This window comes from Zingiber officinale, chromosome 4B (assembly GCF_018446385.1).
Source record: "Zingiber officinale cultivar Zhangliang chromosome 4B, Zo_v1.1, whole genome shotgun sequence".
Lineage (NCBI taxonomy): Eukaryota > Viridiplantae > Streptophyta > Magnoliopsida > Zingiberales > Zingiberaceae > Zingiber > Zingiber officinale.
Window position 1 is genome coordinate 70,490,160 of NC_055993.1, and position 18,692 is coordinate 70,508,851.

The 18,692-nt window shown below is 36.0% G+C and overlaps 1 protein-coding gene across 3 annotated transcripts in view; it reads right to left on the bottom strand.

Annotated features, from left to right (window-relative positions):
• The window catches only part of LOC121975134 (serine/threonine-protein kinase 26-like), a 75,008-nt gene that overhangs the window by 52,187 nt on the left and 4,129 nt on the right, over positions 1-18,692 (bottom strand). For all 3 annotated transcript variants that reach the window (XR_006110274.1, XM_042526558.1, XM_042526557.1), the window contains exons 2-8: positions 12,703-12,957; positions 12,501-12,625; positions 12,353-12,397; positions 11,682-11,763; positions 10,791-10,859; positions 10,497-10,667; positions 10,343-10,408 (exon numbers count right to left, since the gene is read on the bottom strand). Coding sequence is in view for 2 of the 3 variants with exons in the window: in XM_042526558.1 (XP_042382492.1) it covers positions 10,343-10,408; positions 10,497-10,667; positions 10,791-10,859; positions 11,682-11,763; positions 12,353-12,397; positions 12,501-12,625; positions 12,703-12,957 (813 nt within the window). In the remaining variant the exon portion in view is untranslated. The remainder of the gene's footprint in view (positions 1-10,342; positions 10,409-10,496; positions 10,668-10,790; positions 10,860-11,681; positions 11,764-12,352; positions 12,398-12,500; positions 12,626-12,702; positions 12,958-18,692) is intronic.

The window sequence follows — 18,692 nt, forward strand, 5'->3', positions numbered from 1 at the left end:
GGAACATTTTTCAATAGATTCATTGTGCCTCATTGAGACAGAATTGAAGAGAGATTTCAAACCTTCCAAGAAGGATTGCAACTCAGAGGACCGTGGTCTTTCATGATTAACAGGATAAGAATGCCCAGTAAGAGTCCTGGGATCTGGAATGATGGCCTGCTTGGTAAACTGCTGGTCTCAGATGTCCATGATGAAAATTGGCCAGTCTGAGCTGGAAGACCATTGGTTACTTCAGCAAATTCGACTCCTGGACTAGTATTTTGGTTGATGGAATAGCAGCAGCAATTGTAGCAGAAACTGATTCATTATCACCTGCTAAAGCAAAGGAAGCAGGTGCAGAGCCCTCAGATGGAACATTTGAATTTGTAGAGAAAATAAAATATCGTGGACCACTATGACTCTATGAGATCCTGATCAATTTTGTCCTTCTCTTCTGGAAATATGATATGCTCTTCCAATGACAGCGGCAGCAGCCAAATGCAACACGCTATTCCAGTTCAGCAGCATTTCCACCAACTGGCAAATGCTGCACCTCAATATCACCAAGCGTTGGATGATGGAAAATGGTGGTGGTTTGTGCATGGTAAGTCTTATGCTCCTCTTGCGCTCAAAAGCTTTAGTAGTTCTTGGCTGGTTGGATCTTTCAAACTGATAGACTGCCAACACATAGGGCATTGAGAGCTTCTCTGCCACCATTCAAGAATGCATTGTAGATGGAATTCATGCTTGCAACTAGTAACTGTGGAAGGGTCACTTTCACAGAAGGCTTCTAAACATGCTGCAAGCATTATCACAAGCATCCTGGATGCCTCCATCCACAAAGTTGCAGCTGATGATGGGTTGTGTTGTGTAGGGAGCAAGGTTTAAAATCTCGACCCGTGTCAAGGTTTCAGTCTCAGACCGGAACGATACGATTTCAATATTTTTTTTATTTATATATAGTAATTATTATATAAATATATTTATTGTGTATAATTTAAAAATAAGTTGTATATTGATTTTATATAAATTCTCAATTATTAGACAACTTAATATGATTAGAAAAAATAATTAAATATAATTTCTTTAAAAAAAATTAATCTATCAATAACTTGAATTAAAATTAATAAATCATATTATAGTATGTTACCTTACTAATATCAAAAGTAGTAGCGTGAATGAGATGGAAGCATTTATTCTTGCAATATTCTACTTAGGTTAATTCTATAATTCTCCAACACCTAGATTAAATAATCATCCCACATGCAATATTAATATTGATTTCACTACCATTAACATGAAGAATTTTTTAAGAATTTTTTAGTTTATAAATCTGAATTATTATAATTTTTAAATGAAATTTAAAATAAAAAATATTAGAATATAAATCTGAACTACTATAATTTTTAAATGAAATTTAAAATAATAAAAAAAATATTATCAGAATATGAATTTAATTTATTAGAATTTTTTAAAAAAATATAATTTTTTAAGATTTTAAAAAAAAAATAAATGAAATTTAAAATAATAAAAAAATATTAGAATATAAATCAAAATTATTATAATTTTTTTAGATTTTTTAAATGAAATTTTAAAGGGCAGCCCAGTGCACGAAGCTCCCGCTATACGAGGTCCTGGGGAAGGATCCATTGTACACAGCATTATCCTACTTTTTGCAAGAGGCTATTTTCAGGATTTAAACCTGTGACCTTTTCATCACAAAGCAACAACTTGACCGTTGCGCCAAGATTCCTCTTCTTTAAATGAAATTTTAAATAATAAAAAAATAGAATATAAATCAAAATTATTATAATTTTTTTAAAAAAATTAAATGAAATTTACAATATTAAAAAATAAATTTTCAGAATATTAATTAATAAAAATTTTATTTTAAAAAAAATAAATATATTTTTTATATATTGTATTAGGGTAATTTATTAGGATTTATAAAAGTCTATTCAGAATATTAGATGTATCTTGGAAATTATTTAAATTAATTAAGAAAAATATTTTCTCGGTGAAAGAAAATCGCCGTGCGAGAATTACGGGAGGGGTGTCTGGCGATGCCAGAAGCTTCACCGAACTCTTCCGGCACTGCCGGAAGCGTCCGGCGATGCTTCCGGCGACACTTTGTCCGGCACTGCCGGACACATTCGGCGACTCTTCTAAAGCCGCCGGAGGCATCTCATGACTCCTCCCACGCCACTTGCGACGTATTTGCGCCTCCAAGCTATTTGCGCTCCAGAGTGGTCGCCGCTCTCACTGCTGCTCGTCGTCGTCTCGCCATTGATCATTTGTCGGTGCCTCCCTTGCTCCCGTGCTCCCCTACTCCCTGCTTTATAGGGTTTTCTTTAACTTGGCTTCTACGCGATTAATCGATCGCAACAGAAGGAATTCCTTCTGTCGCGAGTGCTGTCGCGGGCGCACGCCACGTGAAATCATCATGCGCGGAGTGTCGATTTCGCCTGAGCGGCGGAACGGTAAAAATCGTTCGTGTCGCCCGGCACGGAACGACATTTCGCTGCATGGTAGGGAGCACCAGATAATCGAAACCAAGTTTTAATAATAGCATAAGATTCAAAGTTAAAGGTTATTGTGATTCTAATAAATTTAAGTGTGTACAAAAAAGTTCTAAGTGAGCTTAGGCAAGGTAAAAGTCCTAGTGAATACTAGACAGATGGAAAGTCATAGTTGTGACTAGGCAAGGAAGTCCTGGTCCAAGGGACTGGACAGAAGTCTTAGCAGGTCGAAGACATCGGGTGGAAAATCCTACTGGCCGAGGAGGTGAAAATTCTGAATGTCACAAACACCGGCAGAAGATTGGACGGGTAGGGATCGATCATTCGGCGGAAAGTCCTAAAGTCTCAGATGCTGAACAAAAATCCAAACGATCTAGAGGACCAGTTTGGCATCAGGTAAATTCTCCTGAGATGAGTAAATGATAGTGCATTCCCCGTTGAAGGAACAGTAGGTATCTGTTCGACCTAGGGTTTAGAACCAGACAGTCCCAAGACTGTCCAAATTATATTATGTCTGTTTTTTTTCTAACTCTGTGATGCAGAATAATAAAGTCGCAAGCTAGTTGAAAATAGACATCTAGGCGACTGAACTGGGTCCAGGCGCCCGAAATGGGGTCAAATACCCGAGAAAGGACCAAACAGGAGACAAGCCGAGCTGAGGTGGCGCACGTTGATTTGCTAACATACGTCATAGTCCAGGCACCCGGATTTGGATAAAGTTTTAGAGAGAAACTTTCAACGAGGTGCAGCCACGTCAGTTTGATGGGGGCGCCCGAGGACCAGTCGCACTCAGACGGGCTATAATAGGAGGATTCAACCAGCACCTCAAGAAGACAATTCTCTACGACTTCCGTGCTTGAACGCTACTCCAGAAAGCTCTCAACAACGCTCAAACGCTGCTCCAACTACAAGATACTACTCCAAGTTATCGGTATAATCATTTTGTTTATTGTACTTTCAATGCTATACATTTGTAATCATTCGAAGTTTAAGTGAATTGCCCAACGAAAGCACTCAACGAATGCAGGCCTTGGAGTAGAAATTGTCAAAGACTTCGAACCAAGTCAAAAATAAAGTGTTAGTATTGCTTTCTTTGTTCTTCTCTTAATTCTCTTTCCGCTGCATGCTCTCAACTGTTTTATGAAAAACGTGAAAAAGTCACAAGCGTTATTCACCCCCCCTCTAGCGCTTTCAATTCTACAATTGGTATCAAAACAGGGTCACTTTGAATCGGTGCAACCATAATTCAGGCAAGTTTTTTCCGTGGTGTTTTTTGAGTTTTTCGAAGTCGATCGGAATCGGTGCTATCACCCCTTCCTATCAAAATTTTAATTGAGTTTTTCGATTCTCGAAGTTAATGCAATACCACTCAAGTTCACTACTTTTTATTACGCATTATTAATCCAACATCAAGTCTTGGTATATTTTTCTTTTATTTTTATTTTGCAAGATCAATTATACCAAATGGTCCATCAAGAAGGCTACAGTACCGCACGCCCACCCCTCTTCTCCGGTGAGGATTTTGGATATGGAGTATCATCTCAAGACCTAAGTGGAGATGTGAAATGTGATCCAAACAAGATTAACACTCTCCACCGAAAATGGAGAACCACTCACCTGCGACAAATGGGATGAACCAATAAAAAGGAAGATCGAGACGGATACAAAGACCACTCAAACCTTACAGTGCGGCTTGACCAAAGAGGAGCTAAACTGAGTTAGACTGTTTAGCAACGCAAAGGATCTCTGGCGAAAGTTTATCAAACTTCACGAAAGAACCTCCGATGCTAAGGTATATAAGAAAGATTTATTTTTAAATAAATTATATAATATCAAAATGCAGAACGGAGAATCAACAAGTCAACTACACGGTCGAATCCAAGAGTTGCTCAACGAACTCCACTCGATTGGATAGAAAATGGAGAACCGTGATATTATAAGATATACACTACAAGCCTTTCCTAGGAATCTCTTATGGGCATCTATAATAGATGCCTATAAGGTTTCCAAGAATCTTTCAATTATTAGATTAGATGAATTATTTTCTGAATTTGAGTTACACGAACAGACTTATGCATCCCCTGCCGAGAAAGATATTGCCTAGTAGGAAAACTCACAAACAAGAAGGTGAAGCCCAAGTACCGAATCGGATTCCAAAGACCAAGACGAGATCACCGCCGAACTAGTCAACCTAGTTCGGAAAATTCTTAAGAAGAAAAAGATAATCCGATCCAAGAGCAAGCAGCCGGGTCTGAATCAAATCACAAAGCCCAAATTAGAAGACCTGCTACGGGTGTAACCAGAAGGGGCACTATAAGCCGGAATGTCCAAACAAAAAGAAAATAAGGAAAGCTCTGAAAGCAACGTGGTCCGAGTCATTAGAAGACTCAAGCTCAAGCAAACTTCCTTACTCTACCGGTACAAACTCATATTGCCGAGACCGAATCTGAGTCAAAGTCCGAGACCGAATCAGAGGCTGAGTCCGAGAGAAGTCACGAATCCGTATCCAATTAAAAAGGTTCCAACAACACTGTAAGTTCTCCTAAGTAGATAAGTTGTATAATTTAATAAATTGTTTGATGCGTAAGCTAACCAAGTCCAATGTTCGAATCAAGTCACTCCAACAGGAGGTAAAATCCCTTTAGGAGGATACTAACCCAAGTCTTTTGACCAAGCCAATTCAAATTGGAACTTTAACTCAAGTCCAACAACTCAAGGAAGAAAATTTCAATTTGAAAACTCAAATCAAAAAACTTAAGGACACGTTGAAACGGTTCACTTTGGGTTCCAAGAACCTTGATCTGATTCTTGGAAAATAAAGAGTCGTATACAACCGATCCGGACTCGAATACAAGGCTAAACACCGATCCAAATCTTGTCTTTAATAAATCGAACCAATAGAAATCTAGTCTAAGCATAGGTCTCCAAATCTAACTTGACTAATCAAATTGGACTTAATCAATATTGGATCCCCAAGGATCAAATCTATTACCTTGATAGACCTTATCAAGGTTATGATTAAGAGGGAGCCAATAGAAAGACCATCTTTATTGTAACATAGATTTGCTTGATTGCTTAATTTACAACTTTTCTTATTTCTGCCTATATTAGGATAGTTAGATAAGGACTTACACTTAATCGACACTGGACTAGTTAGACCAAGGATTTTTAGAAAGAAAATTAAATATTCAATTTCTTTAGTGCATGTCTGTACCATCTTAAACGTATCTCTCAAAGTTTTTGCTCAATATATGCAACTCCAACGATCTCTCTAATGCTCTCATTTCTTATTCTGTCCATTCTCATATATCCACTCATCCACCTTAACATCCTCATCTCTGCAGTTCTCATCTTTTGCTCATGTGCTTGAGTCATAGCTCAATATTCAACTCCATATAACATAGCAGGTTTAATTGTAATTTTGTAGAATTTTCTTTTAAGTTTTAGAGGTACTTTACAGTCACACAAAACACCCGGCGCTCTCCTCCATTTCAACCATCCTATAAGACATCTCTCTCAATCCCTCCATCATTAAATATCTAAAGCTCTCGGTTCTAGGCAACTCGTCATCTCCTATATTAACAATTGTCTCATTATATCTAATATTGCTAAACTTGAATTCTATATATTCTGTCTTTATTCTACTAAGTCTAAAACCTTTCCCTTCTAGTGTTTCCCGTCAAGATTCTAGTTTAGCATTTACTTCTTCACGTGTCATCTACCAAATAATATCATTTGCAAACATGCACTACAGTACTATGTCTTAAATTGTACAGTGAGTTCATCCATAATTAGTGTAAAAGATAGGGACTTGGAGTTGATCTTGATGTAACCCTATCTTTATTAGAAATATTTCAGTACTCCGTCTGAAGTCTTTCCTCTAGTCATTACATCCTCGTACATATCCTTAATTAGTTCAATATATATTACGCTAACACCTCTCTTTTCTAGAATTCTCCAAATAATTTCTCTTCGGACTCTATCATAAATTTTTTCTAAGGGAATGAATACCATGTGTAGATCTTATTTTTACTCCCGATATTTGTCAATTAATTGTCTAAGATGTATAGCTTCTATTGTCGACCTTACAGGCATAAACCCAAATTGATTTTTGGTCACTCGTCTCCATCCTTAATCCTTTTTCTATTATTTTTTTTCAAAGTTTCATGGTATGACTCATTAGTTTAATACCCTATAGTTTACACAATTTTATACGTCTCCCTTATTCTTATATAAGAGAACAAGAGTACTTATCCTCCATTGATCAGGCATTTTTTTCATTTTCAATATCATGTTAAATAATTTTATAAGTCATTCAATACCTTATTTCCTTAGAGACTTCCATATCTCTACAGAATATTATCTGGTCCAACGACTTTTCCATTGTGCATCTCATTTAAAGTTTGTTCTACTTCCTTCTGAAGTTTGAATTCTATGATAAAAATTTAAATTTTTATACTCATTTGATCTAATTAAATTACCTAAGTTAGTCACCTAAACATTCATTAAAAAGTTGATGAAAATACCTCTTCCACCGCTCTTTTATTTCTCCATCGTTTACTACTCTATTACATTTATCTTTAATACATTTTATTGGGATAAAATCTCTTGTCTTTCTTTCTCTCACTTTAGCTATTCTATAAATATCTCTTTCCCCTTCTTTTGTATCCAATTTTTGATATAATCGTTCAAAAGTTTCATTTTTTGTTTCATTCACTACTCTCTTAGCTTGTTTCTTGGCTATTGTATAGTTTTTAAAATTTTCCTCGTTCTTACAAATATATAATTTCTTATAAGCTATTCGTTTTTCCTTCACTTTCTCTTGTACTTTCTCATTCCACAACTAAGATTTATTTCTTAATGGTGCATGTCCCTTTGACTCACTGAGTACACTCTTAGCTACTATTTTCAACTTTGATACTATTTTATCCCATGTCGTATTAGAATCACCGTATATTTCACCTAATACTTGTACTCCTACCTTCTCCTTAAATATATTTTGCTTCCGATCATTTAACTTCCACCACTTAATTCTAGGAGTCGTATATATTTTTTTTTCTATTGATACTATGTTTGAGGCGTATATCCAACACTACTTACCTATGTTGGGTAGTTAAGCTTTCTCAAGCGATGACTTTACAATTTTTACAAATATTTCTATCCTTCCTAACCATAAGAAAGTGAATTTGCGATTTATTATTCCCACTTTTGAACGTGACTAAATGTTCTTCTCTTTTCTTTAAAAACATATTAGCTAATATAACGTCATATGCTATCGCAAAATCCAATATTATTTTTCCTATCTCATTTCTTATTCCAAACCCATAACTCCCATGTACCCTCTCATATTCCTCATTTTTCACTCCGACATATCCATTTAGATCACCTCTTATTAAAATCATTTCATTTGGTGAAATATTTTGTAATATTTCATCTAAGTCGTCCGAAAACCTTGATTTGGTAGTTCATCTAATTCTACTTGTAGTGCATATACGCTAATTATGTTCATAGTTTATTTTGCCACTATTATCTTAAGAGATATAATGCTATCCCTTTTCTAACTACTCTTACAATTCTCATTCTTTAACGAACTATCTACAACAATACACACTTCATTTCTTGTTTTACTCTTTCCTTCCTGCATACCATAACTTTAAACCCGAGTTCTCTATCAATTTTGTCATCTCGTCTACCTCTTTTATCTGTTGTACACACAAAATACTAATTTTTCTCATAATCATCGTATCTATTACCTCCATTAATTAGGGTTCCTATGTTTCATGTTCCAAATCTTAGATTATTAGTTTCCTATCATATTTGTTCTTATCCAACCTTTGGTGTGAGAACTCTTGCCTATTTAACACTATACCCAAGTTCTCATGAAGATGTAGCGGTCTTTACCGATACATTACAGTCGGACCATGTAACGTGAACTCTTGTATATTTAGCACTACACTCGAGTTCTGGAGATGTAGCGATCTTTGTCGAGACGTTACAGTCGCACCTGCAACGCATTCCTTCTGGGGAACAACCTATCAATAGCACAATAGTTTAATAAATCCATTCATTGAATATTTGTCATAGTTTTAACGTTGGCTAACAACTTAACGCAACCCTCTTCCTTTATCCGGCCTTGGAATGACTGGTTCGTCACGGCGGAGTTTACTAGGTTAAAACCTATATAGAATGAAATTTTGCTAAAAAGATGCAAAAGTAATTTAAAAAATATCTTCTATTAGTTATAACATGTAATAACCAATTAGAGTATCCAGCCAAATCTTTAAGATATTGATCATTACATATATAACAAATTGGGGATTATATCTTTGAACCAGTTTGAGAGAGTATTGAGGTCTAACTTGAAATACATTAATGTATCAACTCATCTAAGTGAATATGTCAAGTAATATAATATATGGGTAGAAGGGAAGCTATGATGATTACTGATTGTATTTTAACCTGCTGAATAATGAGAATTTGCATAACATTAGGGACAAGCATTTCAATGTGCTGCTCCAAGCACCAAAAGTACTTTGAAATACTAGGATTTAAGCTTCAAACGAGCATCATGGAGGGGGAGGGCATTTTCATATGGGGTTTACAGGAAACATGTGACAACAACATCAACAAAAAAATGGAAACAAAGCATGTGATCTCCTGCTCCATGAAAAGATCACATTTCTGAAATGGCCATGGCTTGGAGATGGAAGAATTCTCAGGAAACACTTGATATAGGGATAACATAAGAATGTGCTTTTGTGAGAAAAGACAGTGCTTAAAAATTTAAAAGTAATGGAGTCAAACCTCAAAATTAAGATGTTTGATAATGGTTAATTGAATCCATCATATTGTGCTAAAGCAAAATATATAAAACAGGAGAATTAGCTAAGGATTAAAGTATCATTCTGTTCCAAAGTTTAGGTCTAGGCCAAATTAATATGGTTCTGTCACGTATTGCTTTAGTAGGCATCAAAAGCATGTGGAGGTGAATTTAGATGAGTTTTACACCTTTAGCACCCTTCCCTTAGTTTATTTCCTTCTAAAAAGATATAGCAATTAAATAGTTCATTGAATTAAAATTTTGTTGTATTAGACCACACTAAGCCAACCTCACTTAGTGGAATAAGGCTTTAGTTGTTTTTGTTGTAGACCACTTATAGTATCTTGAAATGAATTTAGATATCTTGTTCTTTACTTAGATTTTTTACTTAAAACAATACAATATTAATTAGATTTTTTAATTTAAAATGAAATTATTTTACTCATTTTTACTTAAATATGTCACATAAGTATTAACCCTATAATCTTCTTTCACTTGTCTATTTTTCAAAATAAGATTATGAAAACTAGATAATAAATTGAATAAAGTTTGAAGAACAACAACAACCAAAGTTTATCCCACTACGTAGGGTCAACATTATGTGCTGAAGAAACTAGTTATAAAATATATCAAACATTAATTTAATTCATATTGATGTGTGTCGTTATGTGCTGAATGTCGACACACTATCATAATTATTGGCATGACCCGAGCAGCATGAGATAGATTACCTATGTTGATAGTGGATTTTGTTAATTTAATGGGATGGTAAATGTTAACTGTCATTCAACATAGCAGAAGCTTTCAAACCATGGAATAGCAACCTATTAGTCACATTTATGAATTGAACTTGCACTCTTCTGTGTACTCCAGATAAATTAAGTTGAATATGTGCATTTGACCTAATTTTGCACATACCCATTGAATTTTAAACATGGAGATTTCTCAAAAATAGAAAGGAATTAACAGCGATAATTTTGAAATTCAGTAGAAACAAAATTATAACACCAAAAGTAGCACCGACCTGTGATAATGCTTCCTGTTCAGAGGACGGCATTTTCTTAAGAGCTAACTGTGCAGCATCATCTAACTGAACATATGAATGCATTTATGTTCATATCACATTGTCCAAGGGAGCAAAGGAGTAGCCACAGTCTAAAAGAGCATTAACAGCTAACCTGGAGTGCCTTCACACGATCCCAAAGTGGAGGCAAGTCAATTAAAATGCTCTTCAATGATATCTCAGGAGGCTTTGCATGCTTGAAAAAAGAGTGCTTTAATAATTTTTCTGCAGTTGGTCTCTTTGTTTGATCTTTCACCAAGCACATCGCTATCATCTCTTTAAAGGACTGAGTACAACTGATTATTGTTTGTTAGAAGATTTGCCAAAATAAATTGTAAAACTATTCCATCAAAAGTTCAGTCAGTTGAAACATACAGAGGTATCCATTATCAAAAGGGACCTTTAATACCTTTGAGAACTTTTTATCACGATCATAATCAAGTCCTGGAGGTGCATTTTGAAGAGTCATCAAGAGAACCTACAGGGTGCAGGTATGTATAAATCAGAAATTTATCTCAAAGACTAATACTACACTTCCAGCTAATTCACATTTTCGTAATAGAATGATTTATACATGAAAATTTAGTCCGCCCTCTAGACCAACCCAAAATGACAAGCCAATGGGGGCAATCCTTATATCAGTGCACAAAGGACCACCTGACCCGATGTTTACAATAGACCGAAGCAAAATTTAGTTTGTCATAACGTTTTATAGCCTACCAATCCATGTTTAATGTCATGTACAAGCAAGATTCAAAACTAGCATACATGAAATTTTCTTCCTATCGTATTTTCCACCGTTGCAGTTAGTTAAGTTGCATGTAAGCCAACTAATGATCACATCAAATTATCCACCTTTATACAAACTCCTATTATTCCTTGAATGTTATATTCTTGATTATCTTCTAAGTAACCAATGAAAAGAGTAGACTAGCAAGTCACAACCAAAATAATGTTTCAGCATAGTTCACCATGGATGGAAGTGGAAATTATAGGGCTAGCAAATCACAACCAAAATAATTTGTCGATACTAGTTCACCATGGATGGATTGAGTAATAAATTGGAAATGATCATGGTGACAACTGACATGTTAGTCACAACTATGTGGTTAGCATAGTTAACCAGGGACAAAAAATATGCCTTTCCCAAATGAACAGTTCATTATGCCACATATACTGATCAAGCAAAAGCCAAAAAAAAAGACATATGCTTCCGCTTATTCAGTGACCATGTAATAATAAGCAAAAGAAACAAATAGGTATAAGCATATATAAAGCCTTCATCAGGGACTAATTAGACCTTCATTGGAGGGTATTTTGAAAATGGAGCATGGCCATGAGCCAATTCTAGTGCAGTTATTCCAAAGGACCAAATGTCAGCTCTGCAGACAGAAAAAGTTATCACCCATGAGAGAAGAAACGGAAAAAAAAAAAAAAAGCGACAAGACAAATCCAGTTTTATACTTGCCTATATCAACAAGGTTTAGTAAAGTACACTTTCATAGGAAATCATAAACCCTTGTGTTTAGTTATCTTCGTTCATGGAATAAAATGGTATTCATCTGAACTTGGAATTCTATGTAAAAGATCATAAAATCCACCTAAGTGTGGCTGTAACTTTTCGGGCTGAGTATTCAATATTACTATTTTATCTCATAAAATAAATGATCACTATTATTATATTAAGTCTTGTTGCCACAAAAATTGGTGCTTCTTCTAATTGAATTGTATATCAATACGCTTTATATTGTTATTGGCCATAGTGATTCAATTGAAATCTAGTAAAATCTTTATAATTAATTTTAGCACACAGGTTCGTAGAAGACCAGAGAACACCAAGTTTTAACTCTTCGATATATGTCATTCAATTTTAACATTGCATATACATCTCTTGTGTATTTACCAAAATTTTAAGTAGGTCCCAAACTATTTACAAATATGCATGAATTGATTATTGAATATAGTACTTACTTGAAATCATACCCACTTCCCGGCTGTAACACTTCCGGAGCCATCCTATACAAAAATTCCCATCAAAACTTTTGTTATTATCTAAGCATTACCTAGAAATACTTACTAATATTACATGTATATGATAAAATGAAATTTAACATCTCACCAGCATGGTGTTCCTACAAAAGTATTTCTTGAACGTTGTCTGTCACCTTTATCAAACAAACAGGCTGAAACACCAAAGTCTCCAAGCTTCACCACGCCAGAACTATCAAGAAGGATATTCCCAGCCTGTAGCCCAATTAATTTTTTAAGCAAGAAAAAGTCTCATGTATAATTTCTTAAAAGAATTACAATGCAAAAGTAACCTTGACATCACGATGTATATGCCCATGTTGATGAAGGTACTCTAAAGCCCTTAGTGTTTCCTTGAGAATTGAGCATATGATAGGCTCTTCGAATCCATCTGGATATCTAATCTTCATCAGGTGCAAGCACGAGCCTCCAGCCATAAATGGCATAACAACCCAAAGGTATCGCTCAACAACAAACGAACAATATGCTCTTATAACATTTGGATGATCGATTAAGCTCATTATTTGGGCTTCCCTTCGTATGTCATCCTATATAAACTAACTTGATCACTACAATATAACAAGGAAACATAACAGAATTTACATAATCAATTCCTAATATAATACAATAAGCCTCCCTCAAATTCAGTAATGACACTGTAGAAAGCATTTCACAGATAGAAAAAAAAATAGATATTTTAGCATTTGTACATTCAAAATCATAACTACACTGATGGCAACATATGATCAATATCATAGATGCATTCTATTGAGTATCTTGTTATAGACAAAACAACTATCTTCTATACCAGAAGAGCATTGCCCTTTTCATCTCTTTCTCTGACATCACATAGATGGTGAGGATTGTCTAGGAATCATGATGATGGATGGATAACGTGAATGTTAGTATATTGCGCCAAATTTAGAATAGCACTTCAAACATAAGAAAAAATAAAGGATGTTGTTGGTAATTTTACTAGAAAAAAATTTTACAATCCTGTGAATGTAGCATTCAGTAGCATATATTATATTTATCCTTAGGGAAAGAGATTGACCAACTGCAAGACAATCAGAATGAGAATCAATCTATTAGAGTAGAGAGAAGAGTATGTTTGAGCTTTGATGCTCACTCTTCCATTCATCCTCTCATACCCGTGGCAACACAACAAGGGTACAAGTATGAGATGTAATTCCCACACTAGAGAGGGTTTGACTCTTATGTGGGCATACACAAAAAATATGTATATTTTTACAGCATAAAATTTGCAGCTCTACCTTCTCAGAAATACTAAAAAAATTAATGATCAACTACAATGGTGCAGATGTTTACAGCATCTGAAAAAAAACTGAAATTAAGAAGAAAAGGAGTTGATTTCAACTTTCTTTCTTCTGGAATGTTGTGTGTATCTACTTGCACTGAACTTCCCAAATGTGGCAAGTCTATCACTAAAGAAATTGGAAGAAGCTGCAGTGAAGGTGATAGGTTGGAGCAAGAAGAAGATCTATCAAGTACGAAGATGAAGAGGAAGGTAATGTGATGCAAAAAGAAGATGAAAAAGTTGCAAGTTTTTGTTTATTAGAGTGAACAGTGTACCTTTGTAAGAGAGAAAGAAGCATTCTCTCATAATCCTCTATTCATGATAAATGGGAATAGATTTGATGTACATTGAATGAATACCTTCTTTTTAAAGTATTAGGCAATAATAACATGTGTTATGTATTGGCTGTCATGCACATTATATTAGTACTAGCTATTTAACTTGTAGTTGACTTATTTTATCAATTTTCATAATCATTAAGCTTTATAATGATATTATTAAAACATCATAATTAATTCTAAGATTTATAATATACCCATATCAGTCTCCAAAATTTGGACACTTTTCTAGTCAGTCTTCATGTCCTCGCTTTACGCCTAGATCCATACTTGCATCAGATACTCATATCTGAACCCATGTAGCATAGTGCAAGGGGATTTATTTTTGAAATAAATAAAAAATAATCTAAAGATATTTTAGCATCTTCTCTCATACAGAAAGAGGTGTGACTCATAGTACACAATGTTTTTTATCACAATCAAATAATGTAACAAAGCAAGATTTAACGTAGAAACTGTGCACTTGCAACTTATAGACTAGTTGTTGGGTATAAATATACTACTAATTGTGACATAATTCAGGTGTTACTTGACACATTTAAAATTTATGTATGGAGATAATAATTATCTGAATTCACATATGAGTGGTTGAAGGCATGACATTCCTCATAATATCCACATTGGCGGAACATCACCCTTCTTCCTCCATTTCTCTCACTCATATCAGTTTGGATATTCTAAATTGCAACTTCAAATGTTGTTCCTAAAAATTTTTATCAGGCATGATAACATAAGTATTGACAGACCCACCTACAAATTAGATGCATGCTTCAAAGAATGTCATCAGATTATTAACTATCATATTATTTTTTAATTGTAACAATAAATGAGTAAAAAAATTGATTTCCAGTGCACAATTTAGTGGAAAGTTTGCAACTCAATATAAAATTTGAATAGTCAAATAATGATAAAGGGTGCACGAAGCTCCCACCATTGTAGGGTCCCAAGGAAGCATTGGACCACACTGGGTCTATTGTTTGCAGACTTACTTTGCATTTTATAAGAGGTTGTTTTCACGACTCAAACTTGTGAGCTTAAGGTCATGTAGCAGCAACCATGGTTTAAAGTGTCGTGCCGAAACGGGCGAAACGTCTCGTTCCGCTCAGCGACCAGCACCGGCACGACCTTGGCACCAGACCCACAACAAGTGCGACGTGTTGCGCGACCCCATGGTCATAGCGGAGGAGTTGCTCGACCCTGCAACAGTAGCGGAGGGGTAGCATAACCCTTTCGTTGCCGCCGCGGAGGCATCGTGCGGCCCTGCGATCACTACAGAGGGGTCGCACGGCCAACATGGTCGCGCCGAAGGAGTCACGCAATTCCCGCAGCCATGACTGGTCGTGTAACCACGCAACAGCGCCGAAGTCGTGTGGGCTGGCGAGTGGTGTCGGATTTCAGATTTTTTTTAATTAAACTTAGATTAATTATTTTAATCAACTCCTAGCTATGATAGAGATAATCAAAAGAGACTTTATTAAACCCTAATAAAATTATCTAATTAATTTTATATTTCATTTATTTTAATTTAAAAATTATAATAAAATTTTTATTTATTTATCTATTTTCATATCTTTTCCTTTTTTAAAAAGATTATTTTTATCTTGTTTATTTTTTAAATATTTATGTTAAATATTTTAGTTTTTAATTAATATATTTTATATTTAAAAAATACCGAAACTATATCGGCACGGCACGATACGGAACCGAAACCGTATCGTTCCGATTCAAGACTGAAACCTCGGCACGAGTCGAAATTTTAAACCTTGGCAGCAACTTTAACATGAATAGTCAAATAATCATCAAAGAAGCTAAATCTAAGGACCATGTAGCAGAGGATTGAATAGAGGTATAAATAGTCAAACAGGATTAACTTTGAAACTTTATCAATGCCTATTACTCCATTATGTTCTCCTAGTCAAAGTATAGATGCCTTTGGCACTATCCTACTTGGCACCTAGTATTTGTTAAAGCTAAATTGTTTAAATTCATAGAGCTATTGTTATATTATTGAAAATTTCAAAGGACCTATTTTGTAATTTTTATAATGTTGGGAACTTTTCACAGAAGTACAACTTAATAACCCAACCCTTATTTTCAATCCCCCCAGTGTGTGTCATCTTCACACCCCAAATCCTAATTTTTTTCTCCACGTGGCATTGTCTTTGACGTGGCCCCGCACAATCGCCACTCCACGCCATCAATGTAATGGCCTTGCACCGCCACTACCATCGTGGCCTTGCGATGTCATCACTACAGTGATCTTACGACATCATCACCGCCTTGCGATGCTATTGCCTTGAGACACCATCGCTCCGCGATGCTGCCATTATAGCAACCCCACGAAGCCACCGCCTGTGACAACACTGTCGTTATCCTAGCCCCATGAAGCCACCGTCTGTGACAGTGATGCCCATTGTTGCCATCACCTTCATGAGCAGCCTCATGTTGTCATGGTCGCCATGGTTTGCCTCGATTGCTAGGGTTGCCATATGTTGGAAGCAGCAATAACCCCTGCCAGAATCAACTAACACCCTTGTTGGAAGCCCGCAATCATGCTAGGTCACCACCAGCAATGTTGTGCCTCCCCACCTAGCTCTAAATAGGAACTTATTAATCTCTTCGTAGTAAGGTTTCTTTGACCATTGTCATGTATTTTGTTGTGCATTGGAACCTTGAGGTTTCCACATTAGTGATTGATTTAATGTTTTCTTCCTTTGTCAAGAAGGAACATTAGCAGTTGTATTTAAATAGCTAGAATAATGCAATAAAGATTACAAGTGAGTTTTCAAAAAGAAATCAAACCCTCTTGATCGAGAGGTTCTCTAATCCCAATGAGCCTCAAATTATCCCTACCACCATAAGCTGTCAAGGTTGTAAAACCAAGAAGACAAAGATTGATTCCACTGATCAATCGGTAAACCGTCCCATTATGCGATCCATATCCAAGGGACATAACAAATTGGTATCAGAGCTCGTCGTAATAGGTGACTCACGAGCACTTCAACAACGCTATGCTTTTCTCAAAATTTACCAGGAGGGCAAAGCTGCCAATGAAAAACGGGAATTGTCCAAAGGTTTCTCTAAGCTACACTCGCACAATAGTCATCCAAGTGAAGAGAGCAACAACCATCCTGACCTAAAGGGCACTGCTCGAAAGGGTATCGTGTTATGAGGAGAGATCTTCATATATGCCACAATATTCGAAATTGGATTTCCCACGTTATGATGGGGAGTCGAATCCTTTGGGATGGCTCAATTGATGTGACCATTTTTTTCGCCATCAGCGCATTCCGAAAAAAGAAAAGGTTGGTCTAGCCTCATTCCATCTTAAGAGAGATGGTCAATTATGGTTCATCAAATTAGAACGTGATTAAGAGGAATTTAAAGATCAATGTAATATGAGGTTTAAGTTACCTATTCGCAACAATAAATTGGGCGAGCTTGCCAAACTTCAACAATCAAGTTCAGCGAAAGTTTGAACAATTGGTTGCACGAGTGAGTTCCTTAACATCATAACCAGAAGTTTAAATATTCATTAGTGGCTTCCAAGATCACATCGATGTAGAAGTCGAGCTTCACCACCCAAAATATCTCACGTCGGTTATGAGTTTTGCCCGTCTTTATGAACACCACTCTAAACGATCTAAATCTACCATCACACCGTGATGTGCTCCATCTTGCCACCGAAGCAACCATTTATCAAACGATTAAATCGAGGAAAAATGGAAGAACAACGTGTCAAGGGCCTTTGTTTTAATTACGATGAACTTTACACTCCCAATCACCATTACAATGTCTTTTCTGGCTTGAGAGATTAGAAGAGTATGATGAACAAGACCACATCGAGGATGTCGAAATTTCCCTCGATGCAATCACAGGCACCCACGCTCCTCAAACCATGCGAATTCATGGGTAGCTATCATGGAGCATTACCCATCATTTGTATTTGTGAACAAACACGTTTTTCAAGGGGGGAGGAGGAGTGATGTTATGGATCATGGACAAGCTCATGCAACAAAAGAGAATCTGGAGCTCATCAAATACAAGAGAAACACGCATGACCATGGTTTAAAGTGTCGTGTCGAAACGGTCGAAACTGGCGAAACGTCTCATTCCACTCGGCGACCGGCACCGGCACCGGCACAACCCCGACACCAGACCCACGACAGCTGCGACATGTTGTGCGACCCCGTGGTCACAGCAGAGGGGTCGCTCGACCCTGCAACAGTAGCGGAGAGGTCGCATAACCCTTCCGCTGCCGCCATGGAGACATCGTGAGACCACGGTCACTGTAGAGGGGTCGCACGACCAACGTGGTCGCGCCGAACCAGTCATGCAATCCCCGCGGCCATGGCTGATCGCGCAACCCTGCGACAGCACAGAAGTAGTGCGGGCTCGCGTGGTGTCGGATTTCAGATTTTTTTAAATTAAATTTAAGTTAATTTTTTTAATCAACTCTTAGTTATGGTGGAGATAATCTAAAGAGACTTTATTAAACCCTAATAAAATTATCTAATTAATTTTATATTTCATTTATTTTAATTTAAAAATTATCATAAAATTTTTATTTATTTATTTATCTATTTTCATATCTTTTCCTTTTTTAAAAAGATTATTTTTTATTTTG